Here is an 18,203-nt window from a genome sequence, read left to right as displayed (position 1 = left end):
CAGAAGGGGTGGGTCTCCTGCTTGTCCCTGGCTCCTGCCAGAGAGCATGCAGCCCTGGCCATGCCTCCCCACTGCAGCAGCAGGCCGTCGGGAGCAGCTGCTGCCATCACTAGTATAGTGAATTCTCATAATTTTATTTTGCCTTGGCATCCATTTTGAATGTTTAACTTTCTCATATGAGAAGCAGGGGTCAATCACCTTTGACACAGTTTCTAGTTCTCTGCTTCTTCCCAGTTCTTCAACGTGATCCATCCAGATATCTGCCTAATGCAACTGCTTCCTGGTGACCATCTCCCTATGGGACAGGTAAATGCAGCCTGCTTGACTCACCCGTTGACCTCCATAACCCACATGGACTGTGTAGATGGGCTCCAGTGACCATCTCACAATGACAGGGTGACTCCATGGATCTTGTGCCTGCTTGCTCTAAACCCACCAATTAGAACCGACAACCTGAGATCCATAAGTAAGGCAGTGTCCCACGATGGGCTGCCTCACTTTCAGTCAACCTGAGGAGACAAAACTTTTTGTTCACTTTTGCATCTTACTTACAGGACCGCAGGACATGGTCCAGGGAGTACGAGGAGACAATTCCCTCCTGATAGTTCTTATAGAAGAGGCTTCCCCGAACTATTCCATAGCCTCGAACACTACTTTCTTTCCTTCTGTGTTGGACAAACCATCCAATCTCGCGCGGAAAATGGGGCAAGGCCTCGGGTCACGGGGCCTCGGCGGGGCGGTGAGGGGCGGGACCACGGCTCCGGAGGGCGGGGCCAGGCCGGAGCGAGGCTGCGGGTCTGGACGCCGTGCGCGTGCGCGCTGCAGGTCGGCGCCGGGCGGGGGCGGAGCGGCAGTCGCAGGCCCACGCCGTAAACAGACAACATGGCGGCCGCGGTGGCGGCGGCACCTGGGGCCTTGGGATCCCTGCATGCTGGCTGTGCTCGCCTGGTGGCCGCTTGCAGTGCGCGGCTGTGCCCGGGGTTGAGGCTGCCCCGCTCGTTGGCAGGCCGGCGGGTGGGCCCGGCGATCTGGGCCCAGGGCTGGGTGCCTGCGGCCGGTGGTCCCGCCCCGAAAAGGGGCTACAGCTCTGAGATGAAGACCGAGGACGAGCTGCGGGTGCGGCACCTGGAGGAGGAGAACCGAGGTGAGGTGCGAACGCGGGGCAGGAGCGGGGCAGGCGCGGGGCAGCGGGCGGCCGCTCGCTCTCAGGACGGGCAAAAGGTGCAGCGTCCGTCGGCAGGACGCGGGGTCGAGGTCGGCCAGGGGCACCGTCCCTCCCCTTCCTCACCTCCCCCCTCACCCAGCGTGGCAGTTTCCTTGTGCACCTATTTCTTGCTTTTAATAACCTAAATGTGTATCGCAGAGCAGCTTACCTGTAAAGTGACCGCATTCAGCGCGGCAAACAGAAGTGCAGCTTACGCCTTCCGCTCCAGACAAGCCAAGGTCAATATATACCCTGGGTATTTAATCCTTGCTGCCAGGCTTTATTCTTGCTGTGTAATGGCTTTCTGTAAACTCAGCTGTTACTGGTGGAGTTGCAAAAGCTGCAGTGAAACTGCCTTTTATTATTACGGAGAATCTTAAATTTGAAGCTGCTCAGCTGGAACAATTTTTCTTCTTGTTCATTTTCTCTTAGAAAGTTAGTCTTGAGGGACTGTTCCACTTCATTTAAACAATTTTGAGCACTTTTTATTTTCCTCAGCTCTGGCGATAAGAATGTGGATGGTATGGATCTTGCCCTTGAGCTACCTACCTACTACAGGAGGAGACATCATTAGCAATACAATACAGAGGGTTGAAGGCTTTGAAGGAGGCTGACATTTCTAGGGAATACTGTTAAAGCTCAGTTCCTTTCGCTGCCAGTGCAGGGAAAAGCTAAAAGGGTCGTGAAGGGTGGAATGGCAGTTTACCCGGGTTAAGCCAGAGGACCAGTCTTTTAATTTTGACATGCATTTGTTGAGCACCTATAATCTGTTAAGCAGAAGTGAAAAGCGTGTAAGTCATGATTGCTTTTAGTATAGTGAAGCAGATCCTGGTTATTAGTAGGCTGTGTGAACTTTCAAGGCATGGTAGGAGGAAAGGGCTGTAATACCTGCAGGGTTTCGCCATGTGAAAGGGGTTCCAAGGCATTCTTTAATAGGCAGTGGATTTCGCCATTTGTGAGGGTTCTTGGGCAGACTTATCTCACGTGTAAAGCAGGAAAAATAATACCAACTTTATAGGTTTGTTATGAAGATGAAATGAGATCGTTAATATAAATTGCCACTAGCCCATAGCAGTGCTTCAGGAGTTTGATGAATTACTTTATTCCTTACTTATTATTCCAGACAGAGACAAGAACATGGTCAAAGGCATGGAGATGTGAACATGTGTGGTGTATTTGGGACGTAACATAAGGCAAGTGTGGCAGTAGTGTGGCATAAGCAGAATAGTAAGAAATTCAGCTGGAAGCGTAGACTGGCACTGGAGTGATTAGCGCGTGAATGCCACCATCTTTTGGGTAAGCTTAGTCATGCTGGGACTTCACTTCCATTAAGTGTACCAACAATATGTTAGATATAAAGGGATTGCAAGTATAGCTACTAATACGCATCATATTCTATTATTTTGGTCGTTATGACTTGAATGCAATTAAAGGAATATTTGTGCAAAATGTCTGGAAAGACTTTAAGTTAGGATTTGAATGGACAGAAGAGAGAATATCAGATAAAAGATAATACACGAAGATGTTTTTTGGACGTCATGGTTTCTTTTTTTTTCTTTAGCCTTCATTTCCTGATGAGATAGGACATACATCATGGTTTCTTAAAGTTGACCCCGCCTCCTTTGAGAATTGGCAAGAATTACGACTCAGGCTTGGCTAACATTACTTATGCTTTGCTTTGCTTTGCTTTACTGTTGAACCAGCAATAAGCAGTGCAAAGAAAAACATGAGGTCAAGGGTACTACAGGTGAAGGAGTTTCCTGGGTGCCTTTGTTTCTCTTAGAGATGGGTCCAAACTTTGGTGCTCTCAGCAGCCTCTAAGGAATAGGATAACTCTCCTAGTCACAGAAGCCCCAAACAGCCACTTTAGGTGGGTGGGGGTAGGTAGTGCAGAATACGCCAGGTCTCATCTGTTATCTGGGCTCCATATTTGTAATTTGTTGTGGGAGGCATAGCTCTACAACCAAATTTCCAATTTGCTTTTCTTTTTTTTTTCTTGAGATGGAGTTTCACTCTTGTCGCCCAGGCTGGAGTGCAATGGTGGGATCTCAGCTCACTGCAACCTCTGCCTCCTGGGTTCAAGCGATTCTCCTGTCTCAGCCTCCCGAGTAGCTGGGATTACAGGTGCCCGCCACCACGTCTGGCTAATTCTTTTGTATTTTTAGTAGAGGTGGAGTTTTGTCATGTTGGCCAGGTTTGTCTCGAACTTCTGACCTCAGGTGATCTACATGTTTCGGCCTCCCAAAGTGTTAGGATTACAGGCGTGAGCCACTGTGCCTGAACACCAAATTTCTTTAGTGGTTATTTCTTGCACTGTTGTCCATCCTACTCAGTTTTAGAGCAGGAGTCCTGGTCATGGCTTACAGAGAGAGGTCTCTCCTGCAACAGCCTTCTTCATAGGTCACCTGGTTTCCAAGCGTTCTCCTTCCCACTTTCTCTTCCCAGGGGTGATGGAGTTACCTTTTTTTCAAGGCCAGAAACCACGAATCTGCTCAGTTAAACACCTCCAAAGGCTGGCCGTTGCCTGCAGGGCCTTCTTATCCGTCAGACGTCTCATAGTCTATCTCCCTGCCACTGGACCTGAGCTCTGCCTTTTCCTGTTCTTTTCAGTGTGTAGCTTTTGCACACACTTTCTGGAATGACTCCTCCCCTTCCCCTATCAACCTTCCTGCAATTTGGCATAATTATGAACCATTTCAAGATCATCTTTGTGAACCATGTCAGAACAGCTTCTGGCAGAAATAGAGCAAACAAGCACTTGCGTAGTGCAGATCCTCCTTGATACCTGCTTTTTCCTCCTCTTTCACATCTAGATTGTCACCAGGTCTTCCCGTGTTTGAAACCTTTCCATGTGCTGCTTTACCCACAGCATCCTTGTCCAAGCTGTCAAGTGGACTGCAGCAGAGGTAGCAGGTCTTTCTGTGTCTACTGCCTTTTCTTGTTTAACAAGTTGATTCCTTTCATGTGTTTTTTTTTATGTTTAAAAAATAATATTTTTATTTATTTTATGATATGTAAATTATATCTCAATAAATATATGTATTGAGATACAGTGTATGTATTTTTAAATCTTTAAGATTAAGATTTAATCTCATCTACATTGAGATTTAAATCATATACCATAAAATTCAAAATGTACAGTTATGCTTTGTCAATACAAGCCAATTTTAGAACATTTATCAACTCAAAAATAAACCCTGTAGTCTTTAGCAGTCACGGCCTACTCCCCCGCTTATCCCTCCAGCCTTAAAAAACCTTCGTTTATCTACTTTTTGTATCAATAGATTTGTGTATAAAAGAATAGTATAATAAATGGTGTTTTTGTGGCTTCCTTCACATATCATTATATTTTCAAAGCTCATCCTTGTTGTAGCTTGAACTAGCACCTCTATGCTTTTAATGGCCAAGTAATATTCATTGTATGGATATACCGCATTTTGTTTGTCTGTTCGTTACTGATGTACATTTGGATTGTCTCCATTTTTTGGATAATGTGAACCATGCTGCTTAGAACATTCATATATTAATATAAGCTTTTGTGGTCATCTTTATATTTTCACATAGGAGTGGGATTGCTGGGTCCTATGGTAATTCAATGATTAACATTTTGTGGAACTGCTAAACTGTTTTCTGAAGCGTCTGCATTTTATATGCTCACTAGCAAAGCATGAGAGCTCCAGTTTCTCCACGTCTTGGCAACACGTGTTATTGTTCTTTTATTAGCCACCCTAGTGGGTGGGAAATGGTAACTTTTTGTGGTTTGATTTGGTTTTCCCTCATGGCTAGTGATGTTGTACATCTTTTTTTTTTTCTTTTTTAAAAGATGTTGAGGAATACTCTTCAAAAGGACTACCATGATGGGGCTCTGTTGTAGGAGAGCTTGAGATCAGGTTCAACTCCCTGCTGGAACATTTTTTCATGTACATATTGGTCATGTGCATACGTTTGGAGAAATGTCTACTCATATCCTTTGCCACTTTTTAATTTTATTTTTTATTAAAATTTTTTTTGAGACAATCTCACTCTGTCTCCCAGACTGGAGTGCAGTGGTGCGATCTCGGCACACTGCAAACTCCGCCTGCCGGGTTCAAGGGATTCTCCTGCCTCAGCCCCCCAGTAGCTGGGACTATAGGCGCCCGCCAGCATGCCCAGCTAAGGGTTTCACTGTGTTGGCCAGGATGGTCTTGATCTCTTGAGCTCGTGATCTGCCCGCCTTGGCCTCCCAAAGTGCTGGACTTACAGGCGTGAGCCACTGCGCCTGGCCCCTTTGCCACTTTTTAAATTCGATTATCTTTTTATTGTTGAGGCATGAGAGTTGTCTTTTTATTGTTGAGACTGGATACAAGTCTCTCGTCAGATGGATAGTTTGCAAATATTTTCTCCCATTCTCTGGGTTGTCTTTTCACTTTCTTGATGGTATATTTTGAAGAACTAGTGTTTTTAATTTTGATGTAGTTCAGTTTCTCTATTTGTTCTTTTTGTAGCTATGCCTTAGATTATAACTAAGAAACTGTTGCCTAACCCAAGTTTACAAAGATTTACACTTATGTTTTCTTCTGTGAGTTTTATGGTTTTCACTGTTATGTTCATCCGTGACTATGATCCAATTTTGAGTTAATTTTTATATATGGTGTGTAGTAAGAGGTCTAACTTCATTCCTTTACTTGTGGCTATGTCGTTGTCTCAGCACCATTTGTGGAAAGATGAGTCTTTCACCGTTGAGTTGTCTTGGTACCCTTGTTGAAAATTAATTGACCGTAAATATAAGGGATTACTTCTGGATATTCAAGTCTATTCCATTGATCTGTGTATCTATCCTTATGCTAGTACCAAACTGATGACTGTAGCTGTGTAGTGAAGTTTGAAATTGGATAGCATGAGTTCTCCAACTTTGTTCTTTTTCAGGAGTGTTTTGGCTATTATGGAGCTCTTGCATTACCCCGTGAATTTTAGGATCAGCTTGTGAATTTCTGCAAAAAAAGTTGGGATTTTGATAGGGATTGTGTTGAATAGGTAGATTAATTTGGGGAGTATTGCCATCTTAACAGTGTTAAGTTTTCCAATCCATAATCATGATATATTTTTCTATTCAACAGTGTTTTGTAGTTTTCAGTCTACAGTATATAGGTTTTACATGACTTTAGTTAAATTTATCCCAAAATATTCTTTTTGAATTTAAATAGATTTTTCTTAATTTCATTTTCAGATTGCTCGTTGCTATTGTATAGAAATTACAAAATAAATTGGTTTTTGTATATTGGCTTGTATCATACAACTTTGCTGAACTTGTTAGTTTGTTCCTAATAGTTTTTTTTTAAGTGGATTTCTTACTATTTTCTATGTACAAAATTGTGCCTTTTGCAAATAAAGAATTTTATATGCAGTTGGCTCTACTGTTCACTTAGATCTAGTTGATTGATGGTGGTGCTCAATTCAACTATACTCTTACTGATTTTCTGTCTGTTGGATCTGTCAATTACTGATAGAAGTAAGTTAAAATCTGCAACTATAATAGTAGGTTTGTTTCTCCTTGCACTATCAGTTTTTTTTTTTTTTTTTTTTTTTTTTTTTTTTTTTTTTTTGAGACGGAGTCTTGCTCTGTCACCCGGGCTGGAGTGCAGTGGCCAGATCTCAGCTCACTGCAAGCTCCGCCTCCCAGGTTCACGCCATTCTCCTGCCTCAGCCTCCCGAGTAGCTGGGACTACAGGCGCCCGCCACCTCGCCCGGCTAGTTTTTTGTATTTTTAGTAGAGACGGGGTTTCACTGTGTTAGCCAGGATGGTCTCGATCTCCTGACCTTGTGATCCGCCCGTCTCGGCCTCCCAAAGTGCTGGGGTTACAGGCTTGAGCCACCGCGCCCGGCCTCAGTTTTTAACTCACATAATTTGATGTACTATTGTTTGGTGCATACATATTTAGGATTATTATGTCTTATTGGAGAAATGACCCCGTTTTTATTATGTAATGCCCTTGTTTATTTTATTTTAGTAGCTTTTGGAGTACAAATGGTTTTTGGTTACAAGTGGATGAATTGTCTGGTAGTCAAGTCTCAGATTTTAGTGCACCTATCACTGGAGTAGTGTACATTGTACCCAATATGTAGTTTTTTAAAATCCCTCAACCTTCCCGCCCTGCCCCCTTATGACTCTCCAATGTCTGTTACACCACTGTTTTGCCTTGGTGTACCCATAGCTTAGCTCCCAGTTCTAAGTGAGAACTTACGGTGTTTGGTTTTCCATTCCTGAATTACTTCACGTAGAATAATGGTCTCTAGCTCGTTTGAGACCTTTAGTTGAGTTTCATTGAGAACTTTAGTTAAATAACTAAACTTTAGTATAGAAAATTGGTGAAACCAGCTGGCCGCGTGGTAGCGCCTGCCTGTAGTCCCAGTCACTCAGGAGGCTGAGACGGGAGGATTACTTGAGCCCAGGACTTTGAGGCTGCAGTGAGCTCTGATGGAGCCGCTGCACTCCAGTCTGGGTGACACAACGAGACCTTGTCTCTTTAAAAAAAAAAAAGGAAAGAAATATGTATGAACCTATTTATGTAGAATAGCACCAACAGAACATATGATCCATTTATGTAAAATAGCAACAACAAACCAAATGGTAATATACAACTCTGTTTCTATATGTAAATATGTTGAACATTTTCTGGAAGGTTACATTACATGTAACTGTGATAACTGTGGCTTCCTTTGGGGAAGGGAATGAGTTGATTCTAGGGAAGGAGGACTTTCACTTTGAGTGTGTTTTTTCAATTTTGTATAAGCAAAATGTATTTCTGTTTCTTTTTAAAGTCTCAGCAAAGTTGTTACATTTGTCTTTCAGTTGTGTGAGCTTTATAGAGCAGGATTAATGCTGTGATGTGACCTTGTTACAGATTCACTGAAGATTTTTGTATGTTTTGTGAAAAGTCAGGAAAATTAAGGTTGGCATGTGAATGCCTAAGCTTTTCTGAGTTGGTAAACTTGTCTAGGTTATGTGAGGAGGATGCATGATAATTGAGTTCTTGAGAAGTGATTGAGTTGTGAATTAAAGTGAGACAGTTATAAAACAAAAAAGTTCAGACTTTGCTAAATAAAAGCTAAGGTTTTATTCCATTTTGGAGTACCAAAGGCCTACAGATACATTTGGTGGTACAGTTGTTACATATTAGATACTTCATTTCAGATTGCAGAACTGATTTCTAGCTTTTTGAAGTGGAAGTACTCAAAACATCAAGTCTCAAATATGGGACCAAAACTGCTGGAACTGACTGTGATAGAAACATTTTCATGGCACTTTACACTTCAGTAATAATGTCAGCAGTATCTAGCAGAAATTATGGTGAAACTTTAATACTTATTGCATGAGAAGTGTTCATGCTAGAAGGGAGGATAATTGGGTGCTCATGTTGTAAGTTTTACATCTGTCATATCATTTGATTCTAATACAGTCCCGTGGAGTGTGGAACTATTAGTATCTTCATAGAGTAAGAAACTGAGGATCAGAGAGGTTAAGTTACTTGCCCAATAGCTAGTAAGCGGCAGACTGGGATTTCATCCCCAGCAATCACACCTTAGAGCCTGCATTCTTGAGCCTGCATTCTTAGCCCTTGGAAGTGGTGTCAACTTGGATGTCTGAAAGGCACTTCAGATTCACTTTAATTCAAAACAGAACTCATGAGCTTGACTCCCCTCCACCCTCACCTTGGTGTTTTTTATGATTTTGTCTCATTAAATGTCATCTTCTTTCATCCAGTTGCTGAAGCCAGAAGCCTGGTAAATACTCCTTAACACTTTCTTCCAGTTAAATCAGTCCTCTGTCTAGGCATCATTAACTCATTTAAAATTTTGAATGGTTCTTGAATCCTTTCTCTTTCCTTTATTTCTGCCACTGCCTATCTCAGCCAGACCTGTTATCTGTTGATTGGACTCCAGTTGTGTCTTGAAGCTCCCACCGCTATCTACTTCTGGCATGATCTTCAAATATAGAAACTATTCCCCCCTCCAGTTTTATAGGTGCATGTGTGTATGTTTATACCTACGTAAACTCCTTCAGTGGTTCTTAGGATGAAGAACAGACTTTTCAGCAGGTCTGTAAGGATATTTCTGGCCTGTGCTCACCTCTTTACTTTCATTGGTCATTCTCTTCCCCTCGTAGGTGACAGGACATTCAGTGGGACCATGACTAGTTTATGCTTTTCCTGTTTCCTCTGCCTGGCAGTCAGCCCCTCTCCTTCCCTCTCATCTTAACTCCTACTCATCCTTCTAACCTCCACTGTCTGGGGTAAGCTTTCCCTAATCATCTCCTTTTGCCCTAGACCATTATCAGTTCTGGTTACAAGTTACTGTAGCACCACTTACAGCTTGTAAAGCAGTTTGAATTGGTTATTAATGATTTCTATGATTATTACTGTTTGTATTTCCCTCTTAGACTCTAGTTCCTTGGCTGCTGATCACTATAGTACATCCTCAGTATGTTTGAATGAATGGGCACATCTAGTCTTAGCTGCTTGATTTTCTTCCCGAGGAAACTGAAGCTTGAACAGTGAACACAGTTTTATTCAAGTAAAGAGCTAGATTAGCACTTAATAGCTGAAGGAAGTTACTTCACCTCTCCAAGTCTCCATTTCTTTATCTGTTAACTAAGGATAAAAAGAGTGCCCACCTCTTGAGTTGTGTTGGGGATTACATGAGTTAATTCGCTTAAAGCACCTGGAGCAGTGCCTGAGGCCTACCGGTGGTAGCTGTTGCCAGTAGTATTGGGACCTACCTAAAGTTATTCAGCTTTTTAATACAGATCCCGTCAGATAGCAGTCCTTTATGCTTTTCTCTGTACTGAGAGCATTTGGAATTCTTGCAAATTTACTCTTTTGTGAGCAGAAGTTCATTTTTATACTTTAAAAAATGATTCTGCACAGTTTCTTGCACAGCAAAGGCATGTGTACATTTTGTTGTCTTCACTTTAACTCAGTTGCAAACAAGAACCATACCCACCCTGACTCAGTGGAAGGTGTTTCTGATACACAGTGAAAATTTGTCTACTCCAGGAACAAGAAGGTTAGTAGAGGTTGTGCAGAACTTTGAATATCAAATTAAGATCTTTGAAGTTGGATATTTTGAAATAAATAACGAAAGGATTTTAAGTAGGGGGTGAATTCTATGCTTAGTATTGTTTTTAGAAAATAGGTAACTGGAAGGAATGGGAGGCTGGGTTTAGATGATGGTTTTTGATTTAAAAAATGGGGCAGTTAGGAGTGACAGCTGGGTTTGTGGGAGAGATAATGAACTTTGTTTTATATAGGTTGAGTTGGAAGTACTTGTTGGACATCTAAATGGAAGTGCCCTCAGGTTAAGTGTATCAGACAGAAATCAGGAGAGAAACCTGGCATAGAATTACTGAAAACTATGTAGTATGAACAAAAAAAAAAAAAAAAAATTGAGATATTTAGAACTGGCATCCTAGAAAAAGCAGATGCTGTAATACCTGCATGTAGCAAAGTTTATTAGCTGTTACTTCTGTATCTACTTGAAGATGATGAAACCACATTTTAAATAGTATCCTTTAACTTAAAATTTTCACTGATAAGTGTGGTCTTCCCTCTAGTTTGAGTTAGTGATGTAAAATTTACCAAAATGTTGCAAATTACCTTGGTGCTTAAGAAGAGATCAGTGGAAGGGAATGTGGTGTCCTGAATTTCTTTGATTTGTTAAGTTCGAAGTTAGCTAGATGTGTGATGTAGAATCCGTTCTCTGAATGCCTCACTCACTCAAGTGCTTGTACTTTTTTTCCCCTTTAACTAGGAATTGTGGTGCTTGGAATAAACAGAGCTTATGGCAAAAATGCACTCAGTAAAAATCTTATAAAAATGGTGAGTGTAAAGATTAAACTGTTTGCTTCTAATATTAAGATACACTCTTGTCATCAATGTAAAATTTTATTTTTCTCTTTTCCCTCGTATGCTTCCTATTTCTGTTTAGCTATCAAAAGCTGTGGATGCTTTGAAATCTGATAAGAAAGTACGGACCATAATAATCAGGAGTGAAGTCCCAGGGATATTCTGTGCTGGTATGTAAATATCTTATATTATGAAATTAAACTGTAGTCTGATTTTTCCTCAGTAGTAGTCTGTTTTCCATTAGAATGTTCTGTGGTTTGAACCCCATTACCAACAACTCCTACTGATCCACAAGAACAAAACAAGCTTAGTCTGAGAGCATTAGAAAGAAGCTTTTGCAACATTTAGATTGTTTCAGAAGTTGAAAAAAAACTTTGAGCCTTATTAAAATACTTGTTTGTAGTACCTGTAGTACAATATTGCTTGTTGTGTCTTAATTGTGGCCAATATTCTTTAGTTTCATTCTTTTTTTTTTTTTTTTTTTTTTTTTTTTTTTTTTTTTTTTTTTTGAGATAGAGTTGCTCTGTCACCCAGGCTGGAGTATAGTGGCGTGATCTTGGCTTACTGCAACCACCACCTTCCCAGTTCAAGTGATTCTCCTGACTCAGCCTCCGGAGTAGCTGGGATTATAGGCGCCTGCCACCTCGCCCAGCTGATTTTTGTATTTTGAGTAGAGACAGGGTTTCACCATGTTGGCCAGGCTGGTCTCCAACTCCTGACCTCAAGTGATCCACCATCTTTGGCCTTCCAAAGTGCTGGGATTACGGAGGTGAGCCACTGTGCCCAGCCCCTAGTTTCATTCTTAAGGATTCTCATTTTTTTTTAAGCTTCAATCTCTGTGGCTTCTGCCTTAAAATATTGCAGAATAGTGTGATATTTAGAAATATGCAGTATATTTTGGCTTTTGATAAGGTTTTATTGCCTTTTTAATACATTTCTTAAAATGTAGGATACCGAAAAGAATTAGTTTTAATTCCAGTTGAGTAATCAAAGAGTGTAGATTTATTACTCTCAACTGCTAGGGTTATGGTGTTATGCAGTAGATTTCTGTTTTTATATTTGTCAAATGCGAGTAATACTATCTGCTTAGTTGAAGTGCTTATGAGGGTTTTACGTATATTTTGAGTTCTTTTTTTTAAACATTGTGAAAGATTTATACCAAGAGAATTAGGATTCTTACGTGTAGTTTTAGGGACGAGGTGAATATGATCTCGAGGTAAAGTAGTGTAACACTATGACTGATGGTTGAGAGGTTCTCTGAAGGTCATTGGATGGCTTATTGGGACGATACAGAGTGGCTTTAGGGTTTTTAAAGAAGGCCCAATTATATGAATTTTTGAGGAGTGATAACAATGTTGTGAAGACAGATTAACATTTTAAAAACAAGTGTTAGTGATCATCCTGGCATTGTTTTTCTATTGGCAGTAGGTTTTATAATTACCACACTATAGTTACTGGTGGAATTCCTTTTATTTTACATATTCTTTTGCAGCCCATTTGTTCTAGATTTCTGCATTAGGAATATACTTTGAAAAAGGCTTTAATGCTTTGCACAGTTTGTGGCTGTCTGTTACAGATTACCTTTTTGAGGACATGCAAAATGTCCTCAAATAATATACCACATGCTGTTTATTAGAATAACATGTTAGTCTTGAGTACTTTTTAACAAGTTAATCTATTTAGTTTGCTTTATGGGCTTTTAAACTTTCATACAATCAGGATAATCTTTTAACTCAAGATTTTGACTGTGTTTTGTCAACAAGTCAATGTTTTAATTACAGAAAAATTGGGACATATCATCTCTTTTGGTAATTCAGTATGTATGATGGAACTGTTCTTTCAGATTTTTCCGAAAGGTTTTCCTTTCTTGTTTTTTTTTTTGAAATGGAATTTCACTCTTGTTGCCCAGGCTGGAGTGCAATGCCGTGATCTCGGCTCACTACAGCCCCTGCCTCTTGGGTTCAAGTGATTCTCCTGCCTCAGCTTCCTGAGTAGCTGGGATTACAGGAGCCTGCCACCACGCCTGGCTAATTTTTTGTATTTTTAGTAGAGATGGGGTTTCAACATGTTGGCCAGGCTGGTCTTGAACTCCTGACCTGAGGTGATCCACCTGCCTCAGCCTCCCAAAGTGCTGGGATTACAGGTGTGAGCCACCACGCCCGACCTCTTTTTTTTTTAAAATATATTTACATTTATAAGCTGACTAGTAGGTCTGTCTTTTAACATGTACATATGAAATAAAATTCTAGATAAATAAAATCTCTTTACATTATTTAAAGAATATTTAAACTTATAGCCTGTATTAATATAAACATCTTAATCAGGCCACGTTTATCAGTTATTGTTGAATAATGCAGTCTTTCACATAATTAAAGCTTTAATTTGTATTCCAAAGTAGTAATATTAAAAGAAACCTCGACTGGGCACGGTGGGTCATGCATGTAATTCCAATACTTTGGGAGGCCAGGGTGGGTGGATCACAGGGTCAAGAGTTCAAGACCAGCCTGGCTAACATAGTGAAACCTCGTCTCTACTAAAAATACAAAAAATTTTCTGGCTGTGGTCGTGGGCGCCTGTAATCCCAGCTACTCGGGAGGCTGAGGCAGGAGAATCGCTTGAACCTGGGAGGCAGAGGTTGCAGTGAGCCGAGATGGCAACACTTCACTCCAGCCCAGACGACAGTGTGAGACTCTGTCTAAAAAAAAAAAAAAAAAAAAAAAAAAAAACAACCTCAAAAACACAGTGTACCATTTATTGATTATCCTTTTGGCCTCTTCTCCATCTCTTCAGAGTCATCATTTTCCCTCTTCTTTTTCTGCCCCCACAAAGGTTTCTCTGTATATATTAATACCTGTATTCCAGTGATACCTTTTTCATTTCTGAATACTTAAAGCTTAGCAAATGGTCTTGCCTCAAATTTCTTGAGCATAGGAACTCCTCTTATTCTTTGAGAATCATCTTTCACATTCTCAGAATACAGCAAACAACAGGCACTCAGCATGTATTTGCTGGAATTAATCAGCCTTTGTGCTTTAATTCACTGATTTTTTTTCAGGAATGGTTGAGATGTAACAAGCAGCTTCTCTGAATTGTCTCATACCATTCTCCTATTTACTGATAGTAAGTTTGGCTACATCTTTTTTCTAAAATGCTAGGAAAACAGATAAACATTAAAGAGATTCCTACATTGCATTGGAGGTTGGGCCAAATGATTTCTGACTTCTCATTTAAATCTACCTATTATTTAGCATTATTAAGTACTTTACTTACATTTTAAGTTTTTTAATCAATATTTAGTTTAAAAAAGTAGCATGGTAGGTCAAAATGCATGAAAATGTATACAGAGAGAACTCTCTCTAACCCTACTTCCTCTACTTTATTCATCCCCTAATAACAATAACAATTATTACTTTTATCCTTCTAGTATTTTTCATATATACATATATATATGTACACACACACATACACAAATACAGTCATGTGCTCCATAACAATATTTTGGTTAACAGTGGCCTGCATTGTACGATGCTGGTCCCATAAGATTATTTTTTATTTTTTTGAGACGGGGTCTCCCTGTCACCCATGCAGGAGTGCAATGGTATGATCTCATCTCACTGCAACTTCAGCCTCCAGTGTTCAAGCGATTCTTGTGCCTCGGCCTCCTAAGTAGCTGGGATACAGGTGTGTGCCACCATGCCCAGCTAAATTTTGTAATTTTAGTAGAGATGGGGTTTCACCATGTTGCCCAGGCTGGTCTTGAACTCCTGACCTCAGGTAATCCACCTGCCTCGGCCTCCCAAAGTGCTGAGATTACACGGGTGAGCCACTGTGCCCAGCCTCATAAGATTATAGTACTGTATTTTTACTGTACCTTTTCTATTTAGGTACATATAAATACTTAACATTGTGTTACGGTTACCCACAGCATTCAGTACAGTCACCATACAGGTTTGTAGCCTGAGAAAAATATGTTATACCATATATCCTATTTATGTAGGGGATGGTTTCAGGATGAAACTGTTCCACCTCAGATCATCAGGCATTAGTTAGATTCTCATAAGGAGCGTGCAGCCTAGATCCCTCGCATGCATAGTTCATGGTAGGGTTTGTGCTCCTATGAGAATCTAATGCGGCTGCTGATCTGACAGGAGGCAGAGCTCAAGCAGTAATGCTCCCTTGCCTGTACTCACCTCCTACTGTGCCACCAGTTCCTAACAGGCCACAGACCTGAACTGTTGAGCAGCTCGGGTTGGGGACCCGTGGCCTATCCCGTCTAGGTTTGTGTATGTACACTCTATGATGTTTATAGAAGGATGAAATTTTCTAAGGGCTCATTCTCAGAATGTACTCTTTAAGTGACGCATTATTATATACTGATGCACTCATTAGAATGTTAAGTAGATATTTCAAGTGATAACATATAAAGACATGTAAATACAATACATATAAAGTGATACATATGGAGTGTGGAAAATGCCTGTTATAAGCGTAGGGAGAGTTGTATATAAAATGTTGTGGCCATTATTACTGTAACTGTGTAAACTGTGTCTACCAACAAGATCATGGGCCAGGTGGCTCACACCTGTAGTCCCAGCAGTTTGGGAGGCCGAGGCAGGCAATTGGCTTGAGCCTAGGAGTTCAAGACCAGCCTGGGCAACATGGCAAAACTCTGTCTCTACAAAAAAAAAATACTAAAGTTAGCCAGGCATGGTGGTGCATGCCTGTAGTCCTAGCTACTCAGGAGGCTTAGGTGGGAGAGTCGCTTGAGCTTGGAAGATCAAGGCTGCGAGCCGTGATTGTGCCACTGCGTTTCAGCCTGGGTGACAGAGCTAGACCCTGTTTGAAAAAATAAGAAAAAAAAAAGATCATGGATTAAAGGTGATGTTTTTTCTGTCTTCAAACTTTCTGAAATAATTTCATTATATTAACAAATTATATTAAGCAAATATATACAAAGTAAATACTTTTGAAAAAAGTACAAAGTATATTAGTGTATTTTTCTTTTTTGGAAACTAAAATTGGGATATTAACTGAGTTCCTGAATTGTTACAACTTTTTTTTTTGAGATGGAGTCATGTTCTGTCACCCAGGTTGGAGTGCGGTGGTGTGATCTCTGCTCACTGCAACCTTTGCCTTTCAGGTTCAGGTGATTCTCTTGCCTCAGCCTCCTGAGTAGCTGGAATTACAGGCGTGCGCCACAATGCCCAGCTAATTTTTGTATTTTGAGACAGGGTTTCACCATGTTGGCCAGGCTGGTCTTGAACTCCTGACCTCAAGTGATCCGTCTGCCTTGGCCTCCCAAAGTGCTAGGATTACAGGCGTGAGCCACTGTGCCTGGCCTGTTACAACATTTGAGAAGAAAAAAAATTTTAGACTAAAAGAGTTGCCATAGAATACTTCAGACCTTTTAATTTTATAGAATACCTGTGAAGTGAAAGACCTGGTTAAAAGTGGTAGCTTAGCTGAAACTACTTTTAACAGTTAGGAGAGCGTTTTCTCTTAGACTGTGGTTTCTAATCTAGAACCTAGAAGGAATATGAGGTCTCCTTTTAAAGTTCTTAAAATTTTATACACTTAAGACATTTTAGTGGCTCTACATTGAGAAGGTGTGTAATGTCAAAATGTCATTGTTACAGTAATGTATTAAAATGGATGTTTCTATTATTAACCACAGTAATATGTAAGTACAGATTAAAAATATGTCATAGTTGTCAGATACAGACAGTGTTTCCCATACATAATGTGTTTTCACATGGTGTGCTGTACCCCCAAAGTTTTAATATATTGCCGATCGTGACATTCTGGAAAAGTCTTTCTGGCTGGCCAGCTGCATTGGATGTAAATGTGTGATCACAGTCATACCCTTCAGGTTGGGAATCACTGTTGTATATTCTTTCCTGTAGATTAGAACACCACTTGTGGGTTCATGGCTTGCCTGTACTTCTCTTAGAATACTAAGAAATATAATTTTGTTAGTCAAAGCTTCTTGTGAAGCATTGGCTACATGGATTATCTGAGATTGGCCTGAATCTGTGCTGCCCCAGCTTACATATTCTAGAAACTGTTTAATCACTTCTAGTTTACTTTCTGTGTCTCTCCCTCTCTCTTCGTGTCTGTGTGTGTGTGTGTGTGTGTCTCTGCCTCACACACACACTCACACACACACACTCACACACATACACACACACAAAAGCCGAAACAATTCTGCTATTTCAAAATGTTTATGTAGTTAACATTTTAATATTTGCCAATCACAAAATTCTAAAAATGTCCGATTGGGCTGCTGCGTTGGATGTAAATGTGAGATCACAGTCATCTGTTTTTATTTTTGTTCTTTTACTTTTCTAATTCAAAGTAACAAAGTGCACATGCATTGTTTTTACCAAAACATTTTTGAAATGAAATTTTGTGAGAAATTACTGAGACCGAGGATTTTTTCTTTTGAAATTCCTAAGATATATGATAAACAATTCTTGGTAATTGATTGCTATATGTAGAACCCTAAATTGTTTCGCTGAATTACGCCAGTGTGGGTTTTATAAAAAAGTAAAGGTAGTTTTGCTTCTGCTTTTGAATTCTAGTAAATTATGTTATGACTAAAGACTAACTTGTCACTAAAATTGTCAAATGCATTATTGAATGTTGTGTGTATTGTCAATATGGATAAAAATGTCGTGATCTGGATAGATGTGTGGGCACCTTGGACTGTGAAGTAACCTGGCCATTGTTGTTTCAGAATCTTAGATTGTCGTATTTACGTATTTAACTATTAGTCCTTCAGAGAGTTTGATAAGTAATGTGAAGGGTTAGATACCACAAATTTGTAGTAGTTTAACAAGTTTGTATTAGTTTAGCTATAAAGGGTTCTGTTTTTTTGTTGTTGCCATATATAGTTTGTTGGAATAAAAAATGTTTTATTGAGATATGAACTACTTGGAATACAGTTTACCAATTTAAAATGTATAATTGATGAATTTTGACAGGTATTTAAACCATGATCAGAATCATAATGCAGAACATGTTTGTCACTTAAAAAGTTTTCTTGTGTCCATTTGCAGTCAAGCCCCTTCCCTTGCCCCGACCTCTGAAAGTACTAATCTCCTTGCTACTCCTAGTTT

The 18,203-nt window shown here is 40.2% G+C and overlaps 1 protein-coding gene across 8 annotated transcripts in view; it reads left to right on the top strand.

Annotated features, from left to right (window-relative positions):
* The first annotated feature begins 794 nt into the window (after positions 1-794).
* AUH (AU RNA binding methylglutaconyl-CoA hydratase) overlaps positions 795-18,203 on the top strand; it is a 145,064-nt gene continuing 127,655 nt past the window's right edge. For 4 of the 8 annotated variants that reach the window (XM_030919843.1, XM_030919844.1, XM_030919847.1 and 1 more), the window contains exons 1-4: positions 832-1,144; positions 4,018-4,110; positions 10,991-11,058; positions 11,168-11,255. In XM_030919843.1, the coding sequence (XP_030775703.1) occupies positions 883-1,144; positions 4,018-4,110; positions 10,991-11,058; positions 11,168-11,255 (511 nt within the window). In that variant the 5' untranslated portion in view covers positions 832-882. Of the gene's footprint in view, positions 1,145-2,327; positions 2,398-4,017; positions 4,111-10,160; positions 10,247-10,990; positions 11,059-11,167; positions 11,256-18,203 lie in introns of all 8 variants that reach the window. The other 4 variants (XM_030919849.1, XM_030919850.1, XM_030919845.1 and 1 more) reach the window with 4 other exon arrangements.

The sequence above is a fragment of the Rhinopithecus roxellana genome, chromosome 16 (assembly GCF_007565055.1).
Source record: "Rhinopithecus roxellana isolate Shanxi Qingling chromosome 16, ASM756505v1, whole genome shotgun sequence".
Classification (NCBI taxonomy): Eukaryota; Metazoa; Chordata; class Mammalia; order Primates; family Cercopithecidae; genus Rhinopithecus; species Rhinopithecus roxellana.
This window is presented reverse-complemented; position numbering and strand designations above follow the sequence as displayed.